The 19017-nt window shown below is 39.5% G+C and overlaps 1 protein-coding gene across 1 annotated transcript in view; it reads left to right on the top strand.

Annotated features, from left to right (window-relative positions):
- Window positions 1-270: 270 nt before the first annotated feature.
- The window catches only part of adamtsl5 (ADAMTS like 5), a 37478-nt gene continuing 18731 nt past the window's right edge, over window positions 271-19017 (top strand). The window contains exons 1-7 of the mRNA XM_056462061.1: window positions 271-388; window positions 787-1354; window positions 3463-3535; window positions 8136-8287; window positions 10099-10159; window positions 14417-14522; window positions 14637-14764. Of these exons, the coding sequence (XP_056318036.1) occupies window positions 1335-1354; window positions 3463-3535; window positions 8136-8287; window positions 10099-10159; window positions 14417-14522; window positions 14637-14764 (540 nt within the window). The 5' untranslated portion in view covers window positions 271-388; window positions 787-1334. The remainder of the gene's footprint in view (window positions 389-786; window positions 1355-3462; window positions 3536-8135; window positions 8288-10098; window positions 10160-14416; window positions 14523-14636; window positions 14765-19017) is intronic.

Raw genomic sequence — 19017 nt, 5'->3', positions numbered from 1 at the left:
GAGTCTGAACAGATTGAGAAAATTACCTAAAAATCCATCTAAAAGTTAATCCCTCTGGATGTCATTTTATAATTCATTCTCTGACGGCATATAAGCGCATGCTTCAACTTATTTCAACTTTCTGTTATTAAGGATCACAATACAATTTGGTACATGCACGAATCTCAAGTTGCAGGAGCATTTAGAATCTGGATTGGGCAACATTCCGCTTAAGAGGGGCGTGTTTACTAGTCCTCCATCGGAATGTAGGCACACACTGGGCTGAGCTTCAGGTGAACGCGGCGGCGGCACGCAATACTGCTCCGAGCTCTCATTCATAGTCATACAAACTCAGGCTCGGTTCATTTACACACGCTGGGACATCACAGAAGATACTGCTGCTGCACGGGTAAACCACTCTTTTCTATGAAGGATGCATTTATATTATGTTAGTTATTCTGACAGGGGATGCTGTTGTTGGAGTAGACTGTATACTGTAACATATTCCATACATTATTATTTTTCTACTTATTCATATAAAAATTATGTCATGTATACTTCAGAGATTTAATTTGATTTTCTTCTCAGTATAGGCTAACCTAATTAAGCTTACAAACCCAAATGTTTATTATAAACTGCATGCTGTCACTTTTTAAGTCGAACTGTCTTTTTACTATAAAGCTATTGTGATATTATAGATTGCTTCTTTTTGTTTATTTAAAAGAAATTACCATTTGAGCGTAATGACGCATAATGTGCGAGCTTAAGATCAAATCAGGACAAATGCAATATTATTTCTTTTCTCAGATGACATTCGGCGACTGTAGATGTGAATCTGAAAGTGAATGTGAAATCAAATCGAAGCGCCGTTATGTTTTGCTCAAGGAAAACGGTGTGACTGAAGCTCGGATAAAGTTCACTGAAACGCACCTGAAGACCGAAGATCTGAAAGCTCATGACAAGACCTTCCGCTTGAGAGACCGGACGCTGGACACTGATGTGAAACTGAAAGGGATTCAGAGGATTGCCTAATAAACCAGGAGAGCCTTAAATAACGAAAATAAACTAAGACTGTGTGAAGAAGCCCATATTTTGGTTCAGTTAATCTTTTTATTCGGGATTATGTAGGATTCATATCTCATCCTGTTTGGGTTATACTTGAGAGAAAACTTCAGGACAAGTGGCCAGCAGAGAAAAACACATGTGAAGAATGGAAGTAATCTGGTTTCCCGACTTTTTTGATGATAAAAATCGTTGGGATCACACAGTTTGTGGTCTTTTCTTTGTCAAATGATTCCAGCTTCAGATCTTAATCGTTTTTAAAGATATTTTGAGACGTGTGACGAAGACCTACAATGCAGAAGTCAAACTACAGGTATGTGGATCTTAAACTTGTCCTTGTCTGTGTGTGGAAACATCTTGATGATTTTATGGTGTTGCTAAAGGGAAGATGGAAGAGAACAAAGAAAACAACCTGAAGCAGACACAATTACTAAATTAGTTAAATACAGACAGTTCATTAAGACTATTAGACATTTTAAGAATATGAATGTAATTTAGATTTTTTGTCTTAGATTAGTCACATATTTAGCTAACAAAATATTTCTTTCTGACTATTATAAGTTTAGTCAAATCACTATAATGATTTCTTTTGAACAGTTTCTAACATTTTTCATCTGTTATTTATTAAAATACAAAATTTTTCACTTTGTATTGAATAAAACTAAATTGTCCGTTGTGTATGTGTGTGAATGCAAGAGTGTGGGTGTTTCCCAGTGTTGGGTTGTAGCTGGAAGGGCATCCGTTGCATAAAACATATGCTGGATAAGTTGGTGGTTCATTACGCCGTGGCAACCCCTGATTGATAAAGGGACTAAGCCGAAGAAAAAAAAGAATGAATGAATTTTTCACTTTGTAGCACTACTGACGATTTTATGTTTGCAACAAAAGTCCAAACTAATGCCATGCTGTTAATCTGGTTGTGATGTTTTGGGAGGAACGCTTCTCTTGAATTAAGGGACTACATCATTCCTTCATCCCGGAAACAACTGTTTAATCTAATCCTTAAGAGCAGAACAGTTTATGGTTCACATAAACTTGAGGTGCTTCGGCGTGACCCATAAACAGATTTAAGACTCCATTTGAGTTCATATTTAGCACGTTGTGGTTTGTCTGCAGAAATCTAATGGTTGCAGGGACCCATTTAAGATTTCTTTCATGTGGCTTCATATGGTTTTAACTATGAAAAATACCATTGTATTGTAACATTAAAAGCAATGTTAATTTGTTTTCTGTCACAAGATCATTGGAGACTCAGGTTTATGTTCTTGCCTTCAGGCTTTAGTAGCAATCAAGAACATTTAATTGAACATAATTACTGGCTTTTAAATAAACCCCTTGGCCCCTGACCTTGTCAATAAACTAACCTCTAATATCCTGAAGTAGAGTCCAGGATGTGAATTAAAACTATATATTATCATGATGAGGGGTACACGGTGGCTCAGTGGTTAGCACTGTCGCCTCACAGCAAGAAGGTCGCTGGTTCAAATCCCAGCTGTGTCAGTTGGCATTTCTGTGTGGAGTTTGCATGTTCTACCCATGTTGGTGTGGGTTTCCTCCGGGTGCTCCAGTTTCTCCCACAGTCCAAACACATGCCCCATGGGGAAATTTAATAAACTAAATTGGCCGTAGTGTATGAGTATGAATGTGAATGAGTGTGTATGGGTGTTTCCCATTACTGGGTTGCAGCTGGAAGGGCATCCGCTGTGTAAAACATATGCTGGATAAGTAGGCGGTGGGAACCCCTGATTTATAAGGGGACTGAATGAATAAATAACCATGATGCATTTTTGTTTTTATTCATGATGTAAGTTTAAAGAGTTCCTTCATAATGCCTGAGGCATGTGGTCCTTTGTAAATGTAATCAAAGGTTGATGTATTTCACCATGTTCCTCCTCCTAAGCAGTTTACAGCAGTGTGTTGTTTATAACTGACGATTGTCCACTCTAGGTTGCTGTTGAAATAAGGTCCACTGCAGATTCGGAAGAGGAACAATGTTTGTACACAAATCTACAATGAAGAAATGAGTATTGTGGGATGTTTACAACCGTTTCTTCCTCATAAACTTTTACAATTCCAAATTCATAGTCATCTCAGTAATGCAGAGAAGACAGTCGTGCCATAAAGATTGTGAGTAACTGCTCCTGATGAGTCAATCGCTGTGTGGTCTCTCAGTATTCTGACCTCACTGATGGGAGTCAGACTCACACTCTAAAAATGCATGTAAACATGTTTTCTCAGTGGCGCTGACTTCTCAATGTATAGGACACACTGTCACTATTTGTTGTCATTAATCAAGACCCTTTGATGTTGAGCAACAGCACACACTGAGCCCTGGAGCCTGGCCTCCATTTTAAAGTCAAATGGTGTGGTTGTAAGTGGACTTGGTGATTGACTTACGTGATTTATTTTCTCTGTCTCTAGGAAACTGTCTCTGTGCCAGGCTCTCGCCCTCGTAACACTGCTGCTCTCTCCAGGTTGCCTGTCATCTCCGCCGGTAAGATCAATCCCTGTCCTATTATTCTTTGCTTAATATTTTATTTGCAAAAGTCATTCTAATGTTAAACAGGCCATTGACCTGAATTTTTAAGGACAAGCTTGAACACTCAGTTGGGTATGCTCAGACTGGCAAGACTCGCTGCCAGGGTTTTGCTCACTTTAACTAGAGTGTTATCTTTCTAGATGATTGCCAAGAGCAGAGCTTAATCAGCGCAACCCAGGCTAGTTCACCTAGAGGGGATTCTGGGATGCCACCTTGTAGAGTTTTGAAATTGTTGTTTACACACAATGTAGAAATGTGGTTATAAGAATGTAGTTTTTGCCTCACTTTGTCTCTCTAAAGCTTTATGGTGATAATACATGGGGAGCTTTTAGCATTTAGCGATGATATAATTTTGTTGGTCATTCATGTTTTGTGTCGTTCCTGTGATTCTATGCATTTTATGTCCCCGGATTATTATATTATCACCTTAAAATGTTGAGTAAAATCTATCAAATGACATCATATCAAAAACATCAAAGCTGTCAAAGCTGGCTACTGGAGGGAAAACAACTTGGGAAGCTGGTTGAGGGGTGCCCAAACATATTCTTATGAAGGGCCAAAAACCAACCTTGCCATGGGTAATTTTCAAATTCACTTAATATTTAAAAAAAACTAGAAAACGTTGTTTTATATTAACTAATACAGCATAATACAGCATAACCTTTAATAATGAACCTAACAGTATATTCAAAAACAATCTCATTTACAACAAAGCTCACCGATGTCTTCTGCATAGTTCTCTATCTGTCGAGTGACATCGTTTGCATGTTAAAAAATCTGATTCATTTATAACTTTTAATTGAAACATTTAGTTTCAGCTTGTTTTTGTTTTGTTTTTTTGTTGTAGCTCAGCAATAAAACGAACAAAATAGGTTACGTCAAATTATAAATGACGATCTCTTTAAAAGGCATTCGCGAGACCCTCTCCATCCTTCTTACTGTCTTCTCAGATGGGATGGTGGGCCAAATCAAAGGTTACAGTGGGCCAACTTGGCCCCCGGGGCCTACTTTGGGCATCTCTGTTGTAAATAATAAGACTATGAGTAGTATGAATGGAATTCATTGACCATGTTGTAAAAATCACATAATCTGCTCACATAATGAGTTCACTATCATTCATGAATTTTTTTCCCGTCTTCTTATGGGATTGTAAAGTGTCCAATAGATTCGCACTTCAGAAGTAGTAGGTCATGCAGATGATTCTCGTATACTTTGTTTCAGATATATGTGTATTTAAATAAAATAATTAAAAGCCTCATATATTTTTTCACATATGTAAGTAAGCTATTTTGGATGCAGCATTGCATTTTTTACAATTTCATTAAGTCAGCATAAAACGTCTTTCATGCATTTGTATCTGTCCTTAACTGGATGGACATTTCTGGTCTTCATTGGACCAATTACCCAACCCACCTCGCTCTCATAAAAATCTAAAACTTTTCTGCCAACAATTACTCAAGCTTGTGACATTCCAAACCACTATGACACTTAAGAGAGTCCTTTATCCATAAAAAAATGTAAATTAAATTTTGATGCTTCAGAGACCTCAAAAGACATGGTACAAAATCCAACAAATACTTTCGAGCTTCCATTGAGCCACTTTGATGTGTTCTAAATTGTAATTTGGTTACAACATAATGCCATATGAATTCAAATAACATTTTAAGTGAATGTTTTTCCAGTTGAAAGTCCAAAAATTTTCACCATTCATTTCACTAATCATGTTTAAAAAAAGATTATACTAACATTTAAAGTAAATGTAAGTGAAGTGTGTATGCGCTGCTCTGCCTTTGTTACCTAATAGACCTCACCCAGTCATTTTCCCATTTCCCTTTCCAGACTCAGAGTTCCAAGCTAGGTCTTGTCCACCAGTGATAGTCATCTTCATTCCACTGGAATGACTTTCACCATCTCTGAGAAAGCAACACAGACATGACTTATCAGTGGAAAGCCAACAATCTCATTTCATAATTATGAATTTAATTTCCAAACATAATGCAATTCCAAGAAAAACTCGACAACATGACTTTTTGAAAATCATGCCTTTGGGCGGGAAGCTAGTGTTCTGAAGGTGAAAGGTCGGTTTCATTATTCCGCCCTGCCCACAGGCCCTATGACAGACTGTCATCAACACTAATTTGGGTCTTTGCTAGGGTAATGAGGGCAGTTCCAGGTCATGCAGGTTTTGAAGACGATAGACGTTGGTCATAAAGCAGTATTGTGTCTGTGTGAGTGGAGTTATCTGTTGTTTTAACCTTCACAGCTTGGCGTCCTCACTCATTACCAGACCTTTATGATATGGTAAGAAGATTTTGGCCACATTCCATAGCAGAACCTTACTAGATCAGTCAAAAATGAGCAAAATCCTCTTTTATATTTAATCTTTCATTTGAAAGGGTTAATCCAGCACAAGCTCTGCACCAAAAGTCAATCATAAGTATGCCAGTAAAACATCCCTTTAGGCATCAAACTTTGGAATGCTGCTTCAGTGCTCTATTTGTATGCCAAAATCATTTGATTTTGTTGCAACGTGTTTACAAACCTCATATGACTCGCAGAGCTGCTCAAATTAGATCTACGTGATATTATTTTAGGAAGACAAACAGCTGCTGTGCAGGAGGTTGTTTAACATGATAGAAGCAGGAAAACACGCTCTCCGCACAGACATTACATTTACAGGGAAACACACCTTTAGGGGACGGTTAGGCCTCAGGCAACTTGTGGAAGCTCTTTACTCTTCACGGGCTGTTACTGCCTGTTTGTCTCGGCTCAAAGCCAGCAGCGGATCTAAGAATGACAGAGTAATGTTATCCTTGAGGACGATTAGCGGTGGTCTGATAGGAATACCGCTTGTGTAATGGAGGCTGTGTGTAATAGAGCTGATGTGGCGTCCTTAGTCGAGCACCTGGGGAACACTCAAACACTTCCACAAATGTCAAGTGCAGTCTAGCATGACCGATGAGCAGGAAGTGTTTTGGTGGCCGCGCACAGCACTAGTGCGTAATCATTTACACTACAGACGCAGGATACTCTTGCTTAACATACAGTGCCAATCAAAATTATCCTAAGCTATCCTAGCAGGAGTAAATGAGCAGAAAAGAGCAGTTTTAAAACAAGAGTTACATACTGTAAAGGACAAGTAAAAATATTTCCCATTACCTCACTGTTATTGGTGTTATTTGGCACCTAGTTGTTATTTTATTTAATTTTCCAGTTTTCTCTGAATTTGCAAGATGGTGAGCCATTCAAAAATGACTGAAAACCTCTAACAGCAGGTTGTCCAGATGAAGGACAAAGGGAAATGAAGACCTTCTCAGCTATAGCATTGGTTGTTTCAAATCTGTCACTAACTCAGTTCCTTAAAAAGTCTGGTGATCCACAAAAGACAAATACACAAGAGAACAAGATCATTTGGAGAATCTCAATAGAAAATTGGTTCAACATTTGCTATGGAACTACTGAAAGGTCACAGCTTTTAAACAGATCACTTAAAAAAACTCTCACAGCTGAAATCGGTGCTGAAGAATCTGTCTTGACATACATTAGCCACTTTTCCACTGTCAGGCCAGTGTGAGCCAAGGCTTTCATCAGGCCAACCATGGTCAATAGCCCCAGAGCTTGAGTACTGTACCAGTACTGTCTCTTTTTTCTGTTTTAGTAGTCTCTGTTCACACATGATTGCAAAACTAGCAGACCCTCTTTACCTGAATCCAACAAAACTTTGATTTTACTTTCAACCTGCCCCAAAACCCAGGCTAGCCCATTTGGCCCAATGAAGGAAGCCCAGAGAAGGCCGATCAAGCCCAGTAAGTTACTGTGGGAGCACTTCCTCGCTTTAAATGCAGCAGTGGAAATGCTGGCTAGTTTGTCAACATTTAAGAGAATTTAGACTGAAAGCCCTGCATTGTCCAAACCTTTCGTCAGCAGAAAGAATCAAAAGGCAAGACTAACCTTTTCAGAGGAGCTTGTTGTGTGGACAGAGAACAGGTCTGAAGTTCTTTGGTGATGAAAGCAGGTTTAGCTTGGAAACATTATGTTCATTGTTACTCTGGGAAAGACTCTACATGACAGAGTGAATGAAATTATTTATCAGAAGCTCCTTCAGCAACATGAAGTTTCAGAGAGATACTAGTGATGTCCAGTGAGAGACTAGTGATGTCCAGTGGGAGACTAGTGAAGTCCTGTGAGAGACTACTGATGTCCAGTGAGAGACTAGTGATGTCCAGTGGGAGACTAGTGAAGTCCTGTGAGAGACTACTGATGTCCAGTGAGAATCTAGTGATGTCCAGTGAGAGACTAGTGAAGTTCAGTGAGAAACTAGTAATGTCCACTGAGAGACTAGTGATGTCAAGTGAGGTTTACAATCTGTTTTGTAATTTTGATCTCCAGTGTATATGAAATAATATCTCTATTAACAAGTATTTTTCCTTAATATATTTTGGATAGTGTTAAAACACTTCAGCACAAATGAGGTGATCACATCTGCCAGATCTGCTGTCTGTCTTTGTTGTTGTTCTACAACCTTTCATGCTCTTCATCATGTATGTATTTGCAGTCATCCAGTCGAGTAGAGCTGGGAGGTGAAGGGCTGCATATGCGAAGCCAAATGCATTTCATGAATGACTGGGCCTCATGGGGCGGCTGGTCCGTGTGTTCGCGCTCCTGTGGGGGAGGAGCCTCTGTACGTACACGCACCTGCATCACCAGGTAGAGTACAGACTACTGCTCCATATGATGTCTTCTCTGTTGGCAGATAGTAGCAATGGTAGTTATGCAAAATAAAACTATAGGGAATAATGTAGGGAAAAAATATTGTTTTATTTTTGAAGGAAAGATGAAAGTAGACCCTTGGGTTAAGACAGCAATGCTCAAAATCACCTTAGTCGTGAACTACTAACCACACTTATTTATATGCATCAACAGTTTTGATGTCATTAATTAATTTGAACTCTGTCGTTCAGTCAAATGCCCTATTCAAAAGCATTCATCCCTTTAAATAAATAAATGCTTAACCTATTTCCTAAATGGTGATGTAGAGATCAACCAATTGAGAGAGTGGGTGATTGAAGTCTGGTTTTGCATCAGTGTCATGCTGTATGAATTCGGATATTGTATACAAATTACAGAATATGTTTATTTTTCAGAATAATCTCTATTACCATAATTCACTTACTGTAAATTAATAGTACACTAAAGGACTAATCAGGATATTATTTTTGATGGCCATCTTATGCTTTTACTTTATTTACCCCAGAAAGGTTCATTGTAGTACTTTAAAGCCCATGTGAACTGGAAGTTGCTCAAACTTTTAATTCAGTATGATGATGTACTTCCAACTGAAACTAAATTTTGAGTAGGGGGCGGGGCTTTCTTTTTTCACATGATTCCTTCATCGCAAACTAACAGTAACAGGGGTGTGGTTAAGAATATTGTGGCTGATGCCATCAAACTGACGTCAACAGAGAAGAACCACTACTCCGAACGTGGAAGCAAATGGTTCGATTTTGATTGAAGATTAAAAAACTATTTCAATTTTCACTAGATTAACTTGCACAGATTTTTTACTGTAGGTTATGATGAGGTATTTATTTTATGTTTGTTCAAACTATTGTGTTTAATTGACGTCTACCCTAGGTTTTAATCTAGTAGTCTAGTGTGTCCTGAAACGTATGGGTCTGTGGATCTGTAGCTAGATCAATCAATTAGCACTCATTAATGTCAAAATGAGCCCTTGTAATTTTCTAAAGCTGCGGTCACACTGGGCTTTTCCTCCCATAGACTTCCATTCATACACACACGAATGCGTCAGACCGGAAATGCAAGGTCATGCGTCAAGTTTTGCATGTTGCTGCGACCAATTGAGGATCAAAACATGACCGGTCTGGATAGAAATTTAAAACATGGAGCAAATCGCTTGCTTTTTTTAATGTCTAATCATCTTGTTTAATCCCGCCCCTTTTCGTAGCGCCACAGAATTTCGCACACACAAAGCCCAGTGTGACCGTAGCTTGAATCGCTTAAGTCTAGGTGGAGTTTACAGATCACAATTGCAAATTCTAGCACAAATACCAGAAAAAAGCATCATGAGTTAAATTCAAAGAACAATGCATTAAGTGATAAAACTGTTTTACCACAGGGATGTTTAACAAGTAAGATCCAGAGATGCAAACTACTGGATGTTTTATATTAAATTTACCTGTGCTTATTATATAATAAAATACTGTATCATTCATTAGATTTATGTAATTCAAAATCGTAAATTTAAATTAGTGTGAAATTGAATCTGCGCATATTTTAAAATGGTATTGATAGAGATGGATTTTGAGTTCATTTAAGGGAACTGCCCTAGTGCCCTACTTGCTTTGAAGATTTAATTCTTCCAACGTGACAGCGAATAACGCAAGAGCACAGTCTGAGTGGCCTAAAATTGGTGTTTACCTGGATCAGGCTCATGAGATTATTTTAAATTTGTAAATATACTAATTTGTTGCATCTGACATCTTTGTTTTTCTCTCTAGAAACCTGGTCGGAGGGCCGTGCCCTGGTGACACCCGGCAATATAAGATTTGTAACTCAAAGGTGCTCTAAATTCTTTACAATTGAACAGGATGTATACCTTGAAGTACATTTAAATCACACCATTATGTGCGATCAGAGAATTAAGGCACTGACATCACTTAGGGATAGAGTTAAAGTTAAATAAGTTACCTTTTAAGTTAATTAAGGTACAACAATGTACAGTGCTTATCTTCCCTACACTGTAAATAAATATATCCACAAAAAGAGCAGAAAAGTGTATCATTGTATAGAAGGTGCTCAGTGTCATTCACACTGCTACTAAACACCGGTATGGTAACACGCATAAAATTAAAGTCATGAAATGAACATTCTTTATCAACATTTGATGTATTATAAATCTCTAATGTACATAACTGATGGAGAAACAACTAAAAAGATCCATAATAATGTCAACAAAAAGCATAAAAAGTGATGTGCCATGCAGGGAATTCTGGGAAAGTCAATTTACGGTTATTTGCCGTATGTTTTAAGGAAACATACCGTTAACAAGGTTATGGATTTTTACTGTAGCATTTTTACATTTTTTTACCATTTTTTACAGTGATATGCAGAACATGCATGATGCATAGGAACCACCAGATATCAAATATATATCTGTGTATATATGTATATATAAGTGAAATGAAATTTGATTATTCAATATTTTTGAATTAGGCTGGTATTGTTTAACAGGCTAAATTGTTTAATTTATTTGCACTTTTTAAAATTAATTCTATAATTTGTAATTTTAACTCACTGTTGTTTGTTGACAGTGAATCTGCTCTAAATCATCTTAAGGGGTCATTTGGGAATTTTTATTAACACGCTGACATAGGCCCCCACTGAGTAAGGCTCCTAAAAGTCTAGGACGTGTAGTTATATGTCTTCCTGACTTTACCCCCTTTTCATGCCAAACAGTTCTAAGAGCACTCAGATATGGCTCCAGTTGTATTTCCATATGAGGCTGGTACGGTGTGACAAGATTCCGAAACATACTCGGGTCAGAATTCAAGGCATGGTTAGAAAACCATACTGGACTGGTATTGCGTATCTGCATGTGACGTGACGGCTCTATTGCTGTCTATATCCTGCTATGCAAGACTGTGCTATTTATTAATGATATTCAGTGAAAGAAATATCAGAAAAAAGCATCCCAAAAACAGAAATATCAGATCAACATCCATATTGCTTTTTACATTACACTTCCATTACTAAGGCAATGAAGGGTAGCACGATCGCCTCGGCTGGGTCAGTTCTGTGTGGAGTTTGCATGTTCTCCCCGTGTTGGCGTGGATTTCCTCCGGGTGCTTCGGTTTCCCCAACAAGTCCAAAAACATGTGTGGTATAGGTGAATTGGGTTAGCTAAATTGTCTGTAGTGTATGTGTGTGAATGAGTGTGTTGTTTCCCAGTTATAGGTTGCAGCTGAAAGGGCATCTGCTGTGTAAAAACATATGCTGGATAAGTTGGCGGTTCATTCCGCTGTGGCGACCCCAGATTAATTAAGGGACTAAGCCGAAATAAAAGTCTTTCAGCCCAATAAAAAAAAACTGGCTTTAGAACGATCTGATTTTAAACCTTGTTTACGCATAGCTTGTGTGTTCCCATTGCTTAGCACAGATGTTTATACCAGGTTTAAATAGGGTTATTGTGTCAGCACAAGGATGCATGTTTGATGTTTATCCTGAATCCTCCAGGGCAGTTTTTATGACTCTGAGTCTGTGTTACCACCTGGTATTAACATACATTTTCAGTGACCTGAATTTAAATAGTCAGCTGGGACGCATTACAATTTTGGCCTGCTATTAACATGCATTCATATGAGTCTCTTGTGGCTACTTATGTAGAGATTTCATTTAGACCTCACTCACTTTCCTTTATGCTATGCATAACAGGGGTCTCCACAGCAAAATGAAGTTTTACACTGCGGATGCAATTCCATAAGCAAACCAGCAATGTGAGAGTACAACACTCAGTGCTGGAAAACACACATAAAGTCGCCCATTAACACACTTTGGCCAACTTTCATTCATTCATTTTCTTTCGGCTTAGTCCCTTTATTCATCAGAGGTCACCACAGTGGTCACCACCGCCAACTTATCCAGAATGTTTTACACAGTGCATGCCCTTCCAGCTGCAACCTAGTACTGGGAAACACCCATACACTTTCACATTCACACTCATCCACTATGTACATTTTAGTTTACCCAATTCACCTAGCAGTGGTGCTGTGGCGCAGTGGGTAGCGATGTCGCCTCACAGCAAGGAGTTCGCTGGTTCGAGGTGAGTCAGCTGGCATTTCTGTGTGGAGTTTGCATGTTCTCCCCGTCTTCACATGGGTTTCCTCCGGTTGCTCCGGTGCTATCAAGTGAATTGGGTAAGCTAAATTGTCTATAGTGTATGTGTGTAAATGGGAGTGTATGGGTGTTTTTCAGTGATGGGTTGCAGCTGGAAGGGCATCCTCTGCGTAAAACATATGCTGGATAAGTTGGCAGTTCATTCCGCTGTGGGGACCCCTAATTAAGGGACTAACCTGAAAAGACAATGAATGACTCAATGAATTCATCTATAGTGCATGTGTTTGGACTGTGGGGGAAACCGGAGCACCCGGAGGAAACCCACACGAACACAGGGAGAACGTGCAAACTTCACACAGAAATGCCAAATGACCTAGTCAGGACTCGAACCAGCGACCTTCTTGCTATGAGGCGACAGTGCTAACCACTGAGCCACTGTGTCGCTCCTTTGGCCAACTTAGATTATCCTATTCACCTATTGTATATATCACAGCTTTGGCCTATGGGGGAAGGAAATCCACACAGACACAGGGAAAACATGCAAACTCCACACAGAAAGACCTCCTGGTCCAGTCGTGACTCAAACCAGTGACCATCTTGCAGTGAGGCAACCATGCTAACACTTAGTCACCGTGCCGCCCTTCATTGACATCTTCTATTTTTTCACACTCTACATCACCTGAACAAGACCATTGAGTGTGACGCACAAGTGCTGTCAAATGAACAAATTCATGTTAAGCTGTTTACAAGTGAACGAGAAAGCAAGTGAATGAAAAGGAGAACGTTATCCATGTGTTTTGAAACAACATGGCAAAGTCTGAATAGCTTTTTTGGGTGTGGTTTCTGACAACGTGTTGCATTATGGTCTTGTTAGATCAGTAGGCTAAGAATAGCTGGTATTTCGTGGCTGTTTGAATGCAAGCAGGTTGATTTATTTTCGACCACCTTTAAATGTTGCTGAATGTGGACAAGCTCAAAGCATTTGATACCCCATTTATACCTGTATATGACTTTATCTACTCATGATCAGATTGACAGACACGGATCCTACACTTTAAAAAATGTCAGCTTCCACACAATTCATTCATGTTGTCCCAACACAAATCAATTAAGTTACATTTTTCATTCATTCATTTTTTTCATTTTCAGCTTAGTCCCTTTATTAATCTGGGGTCGCCACAGCAGAATGAACCGCCAACTTATCCAGCATATGTTTTTTTAGGCAGCGGATGCCCTTCCAGCCGCAGCCCATCACTGGGAAACATCCATACACACTCATTTACACACACACACACACACACACACACACACACACACACACACACACACACACACACACACACACGCACACACACACACACACACACACACACACACAATACGGTCAATTTTAGCATACTCAATTCACCTGTATCACATGTCGTTGGACTTGTGGGGGAAACCAGAGCACCTGGAGGAAATCCACGTGAACACGAGGAGAACATGCAAACTCCACACCGAAATGTCTACTGACCCAGCGACCTTCTTGCTGTTACGCCAAGTTACATTGTTGTTTTAACAAATTTAAGTGGATTGAACTAAAAACAATTAAGTTGTTCCCAAAATCAAAACGTGTGTTGTTTCAGCTAATTTCAAATAAGTAGTTTGAAGAAGCAGCAGAGGTATTTTATTGGAGTGTTTCTTTGGCTTAGTCTCTATTTCAGAGGTCACCACAGCGGAATGAACTGCTAACTCTTCCGGCATATGTTTTACGCAGCGGATACCCTTCCAGCCACAACCCAGTACTGGAAAACACCCATACACACTCATTCACATACACACACTCATACATTACGGCCAATTTAGTTTATTCCATACACCTATAGCGCATGTGTTTGGACTGTGGGGGAAACCGGAGCTTTTTGAGTGTAATACCAGGTTTAAACAGTGTCAATGAATCAGTGTGTTTGTTTTCTCTCCTGAGCCTTGTGTCTGTATCATCAGGAGTGTCCTGCTGACTTTATGGACTTCAGAGAGCTGCAGTGTAAAGCGTTCAATGACAGACCCCTGGTCGCTGGCAGCAGTTTCCACTGGACTACCTTTCACGGCGGTCAGTCGAGCATGATGCTCCTCTTTGAAGCGTGTGTTGTGTTACTGTGCAGATTTCTCTTCTCTTTCTGCTGTGTGCTTTTACTGACTGAAACCTGATTTATGCGACTTTCAGGCTCTGACCCGTGTGAGCTCAGCTGTCTGGCTATTGGACACAACTTCTACTACAACTTTGGACGGGTGCTTGATGGGACACCATGCCAATCAGATCAGGGGACAGTCTGTGTGAATGGGAAGTGTCTGGTGAGTAGCTGGTTCTCAGAATACAGTTGCATAATAGTAACCTTAAAAAAACAGCTAAAACCCATTTCAGACTACTCAGTTTTTTTTGTCAGTTACGACAGTCACTGTATTAGATTATATGATTTTCTGTAGATAAAATCTTAACGTGTCATCAAAAATGACAGATTACACATTGCTTCACAATCAATCATTGCATGACATCTACAATGCGCATTCTGTTATCGAGAAGCTGCATATAGTACAAATGAGAAAGATGGCCATTTTCCCCATATACTGTACTCTATACACTCACCGGCCAATTTATTAGGTACACATTACTAGTATCGGGCTGGACCCCCTTTTGCCTTCAGAACTGCCTTAATCCTTCGTAGCGTAGTTTCAACAAGGTACTGGAAATATTCCTCAGAGATTTTGCTCCATATTGACATGATAGAATCACTCAGTTGCTGCAGATTCGTCGGCTGCACATCCATGATACGATTCTCCCGTCCACCACATCCCAAAGGTGCTCCATTGAATTGAGAGCTGGTGACTGTGGACGCCATTTGAGTACAGTGAACTCATTGTCATGTTCAAGAAACCAGTCTGAGATGATTCACGCTTTATGACATGACACGTTATCCTGCTGGAAGTAGCCATCAGAAGATAAGTACACCGTTGTCATAAAGGGATGGACATGGTCAACAACAGTACTCGGATAGGCTGTGGTGGTGACAAGATGCTCTATTGGTACTAATTGGCCCAAAGTGTGCCAAGAAAATATCCACCACACCAATACACCAACACCACCAGCCTGAACCATTGATGCAAGCAAGGATAAATTCATGCTTTCCTGTTGTTGACACAAATTTCTGACCCTACCATCCGAATGTCGCAGCAGAAATCAAGACTCATCAGACCAGGCAACGTTTTTACAATCTTCTTTTGTCCAGTTTTGGTGAGCCTGTGCCAATTGTAGCCTCGGTTTCTGTTCTTAGCTGACAGGAGCAGCACCCAGTGTGGTCTTCTGCTGCTGTAGCCCATCCGCCTCAAGGTTAGATGTGTTTTGCGTTCAGAGATGCTCTTCTGCAGACCTTGGTTGTAACGAGTGGTTATTTGAGTCACTGTTGCCTTTCTATCAGCTGGAAACAGTCTGGCCATTCTCCTCTGACCTCTGGCATCAACAAGGCATTTGCGCCCACAGAACTGTCGCTCACTGGATATTTTCTCTTTGTCAGACCATTCTCTGTAAACCCTAGAGATGGCTGTGCTTGAAAATCCCAGTAGATCAGCAGTTTCTGAAATACTCAGACCAGCCCGTCTGGCACCAACAACCATGCCACGTTCAAAGTCACTTAAATCACCTTTCCTCCCCATTCTGATGCTCGGTTTGAGCTGCAGCGGATCGTCTTGATCATGTCTACATGCCTAGATGCATTGAGTTGCTGCCATGTGATTGGCTGATTAGAAATTTGCATTAACAAGCGGTTAGACAATTGTACCTAATAAAGTGGCCGGTGAGTGTATCTATGTGGATGTATGTGTGTGTGTTTTCTGAATGAATGCAGTGGTAGTAGATTAATTCTGGTCTAGCAAGAGGTGCTTTTAGAGCTATGGAAGGCGTTTGCCAGTAACATAACAGCCCTTCTTTCACAAATGCTAATGACATTTAAAATTGAAATGTTACATTCAAAGATGCATTCATGTAACATTTCCCACACTGCATTGGGAAAGAGAACATAATGAGTGATTTGTTAGTCTACATGCTAAATCCAGTATTCACCAGGCTCTTGAAGTACCTCGTCAAAAATGTTTTTCACTGAATAGTTCTATTAACCCGTTACACGGCATTCATTGAAATACTCATTTGGAAAAACCTAACATTGGAGTGTTACTGCACTCATAAAATTACGTTCGCAAGTACTTTTGTTGCTAAAACAACACAAATATTTCTTTTTTAGGACAACTTAATAGTTTTATGTTTAATCCACTTAAATTTGAACAAAAATAAAACTAAGAATCTAATTTAATTCCTTCATGTTGTTCCAACACAAATAAATTGTGTGAAACTCAACATTTTTTACAGTGTGGAGGTGATTACAAGACTTTTGGACTTTTATAGCATACGTTTTTTTAAAGAAATAATAATGTAATACATGCAAAGGAAGCCACCATGTATGGTTCCTCGCCCGATAAAGTGTTAAAGATTTTTTTATTAATGCTGATTCCTCTATGTATAATTATTTTTATTCTGCTGTGGCAAGTGTAATGTTGTCATAACTCCACAAAGCTTTCTTCTATTTTATGTCCATCTAGCAGCACAGTGCTCTCTCTTTTGTTTTGTCATTTTAAAAGTTGTGTACAGAAGTGATTCTGTCATCTTATTGGTTATCGTCACCAATGTGATGAAACCCATCATGGACAGCGAGAAAAAAAATGAAACATGCTGCTAGACTTTATGAATTAACATTGTGAAACATTGCAGACTTGGCATTTTAATAATGCACTATGACACAGTACAGGTACATGTGAGGAAACAATTGAATTTTGCTTCCTGATGGCCATTAGTCATTTACAAATCCCCATGACACCCTACATCAGGGATGTCAAACTCAGTTCCTGGAGGGCTGCGGTCCTGCACAGTTTAGTTCCAACCCTGCTTACCCTAACACATACTTACCTTTAGGTTTCAAACAAGGACTCAATTGGTTGGAACTAAACTGTGCAGAGCTGTGGAACTCTAGGAGCTGAGTTTGACACCTATGCCATACATCAAGCAAATCATTGGCAAAATTGAGAGAAAATGTTGTAATATTGCTTAACTCTTATTAAAGAACCCTGAGCTTGAAGATAGATGAGCCCGAGGTTCCCGCCTGGTCAATGAGCATTAGGAGGGATACGAGATCAGGTGTTTCTCGAGTGCCCCCTTTTGCTATGTATGCATTAAGTGCTTGTGACTGTATTACGATTCACTTATGTACATGTTTTTAGACTGTGGGAGGAAACCGGATGACCCGGAGAAAACCCACGCAAACACAGGGAGAACATGCAAACTCCACGCAGGGAGTGCCAACTGGCTCAATTAGATCTTGAACCTGTGGCCTTCTTACTGCGAGGCAGCAGTGCTAACCACTGAGCCACCGTGTTGCCCGATCATGAAAGAGGAGGAGGGAGAAGGGAAGGATGGGGGGGGGGTTTCCAAAAACGAAGATAAGGAAGGAAGTTTAGGCAGGATATTTATAGTAGTTTTAGAATGATCTGATAGGCTAGCTAATGATTAGCAATGAGGATCAGCTGTAATCAATCATATCACATGCTCCTGTGTATAGAGTTCTTATCAGGTCTAGAAAACATGACCATATCACCCCAATTTTATCCTGCTTACACTGGCTGCCTGTTAAGTTCTTAAGTATCGCTTCTTACCTATAAAGCTTTAAATAATCTTGCTCCTGTTTATCTAACCAACCATCTGTCTCACTACAATCCAACCGGCTCTTTGAGATCTCAAAATTCAGGGCTTCTGGCAGTATACGGAATAGCAAAGTCTACTAAAGGAGGTCAAGCCTTCTCATTTATGGCTCCAACACTCTGGAATAGCCTTTCTGATAATGTCCAAGACTCAGACACACTCTCTCAGTTCAAAACTAGATTAAAGACCTATCTTTTTAGTAAAGCATACTCTCAGTGCATCACATAGCGGTATGATGCATGAGTGTGCTCCATGCAGGTGAGTGAGCTTGACAAACCATGTGAAGGACACACTCCTTCTGTCCTAATGCACTAGATATTTGGTTAGAAATACTCAAATGCTATACATGTTTATATACTGTAACTACTTCTAGACCACACTGAACTGAACTAAACTGAATTTAATTTCTTAAAACTGGACTGACACCGTTTCAGTTTACTAGAACTTCTATGTTAAGCTGCTTTGACACCGTCTACATTGTAAAGCGCTATAGAAATAAAGATTAATTGAATTGAATAGTATCTTGAACATGTCCCATGATAGCCTTTTGTCTCTACCATATGTACATGATATTCACTATCATTGTATATATAATAGTATTACCTCTGATTAAAGAACCACATTTAGGAAATCACTAAAATTCACTTTTCTAACAACACAACATGCTCCTCAGCAAAGGTTAAACCTTTTAAATCTTTTTGCTGATAAAAAAGTTTGGTCATTGCAGAGACTCTTAGTCCAAATTCACTTAAATAGATCTAAGCAGTGGCCTCAGAGATTTAGAAATTGTAGTTTGTTCTTTAAA

The sequence above is a fragment of the Danio aesculapii genome, chromosome 7 (genome assembly GCF_903798145.1).
Source record: "Danio aesculapii chromosome 7, fDanAes4.1, whole genome shotgun sequence".
In the NCBI taxonomy this organism is placed as follows: Eukaryota; Metazoa; Chordata; class Actinopteri; order Cypriniformes; family Danionidae; genus Danio; species Danio aesculapii.
Note: the sequence above shows the minus strand (reverse complement) of the source record. Positions and strands in the feature narration are given on the sequence as shown.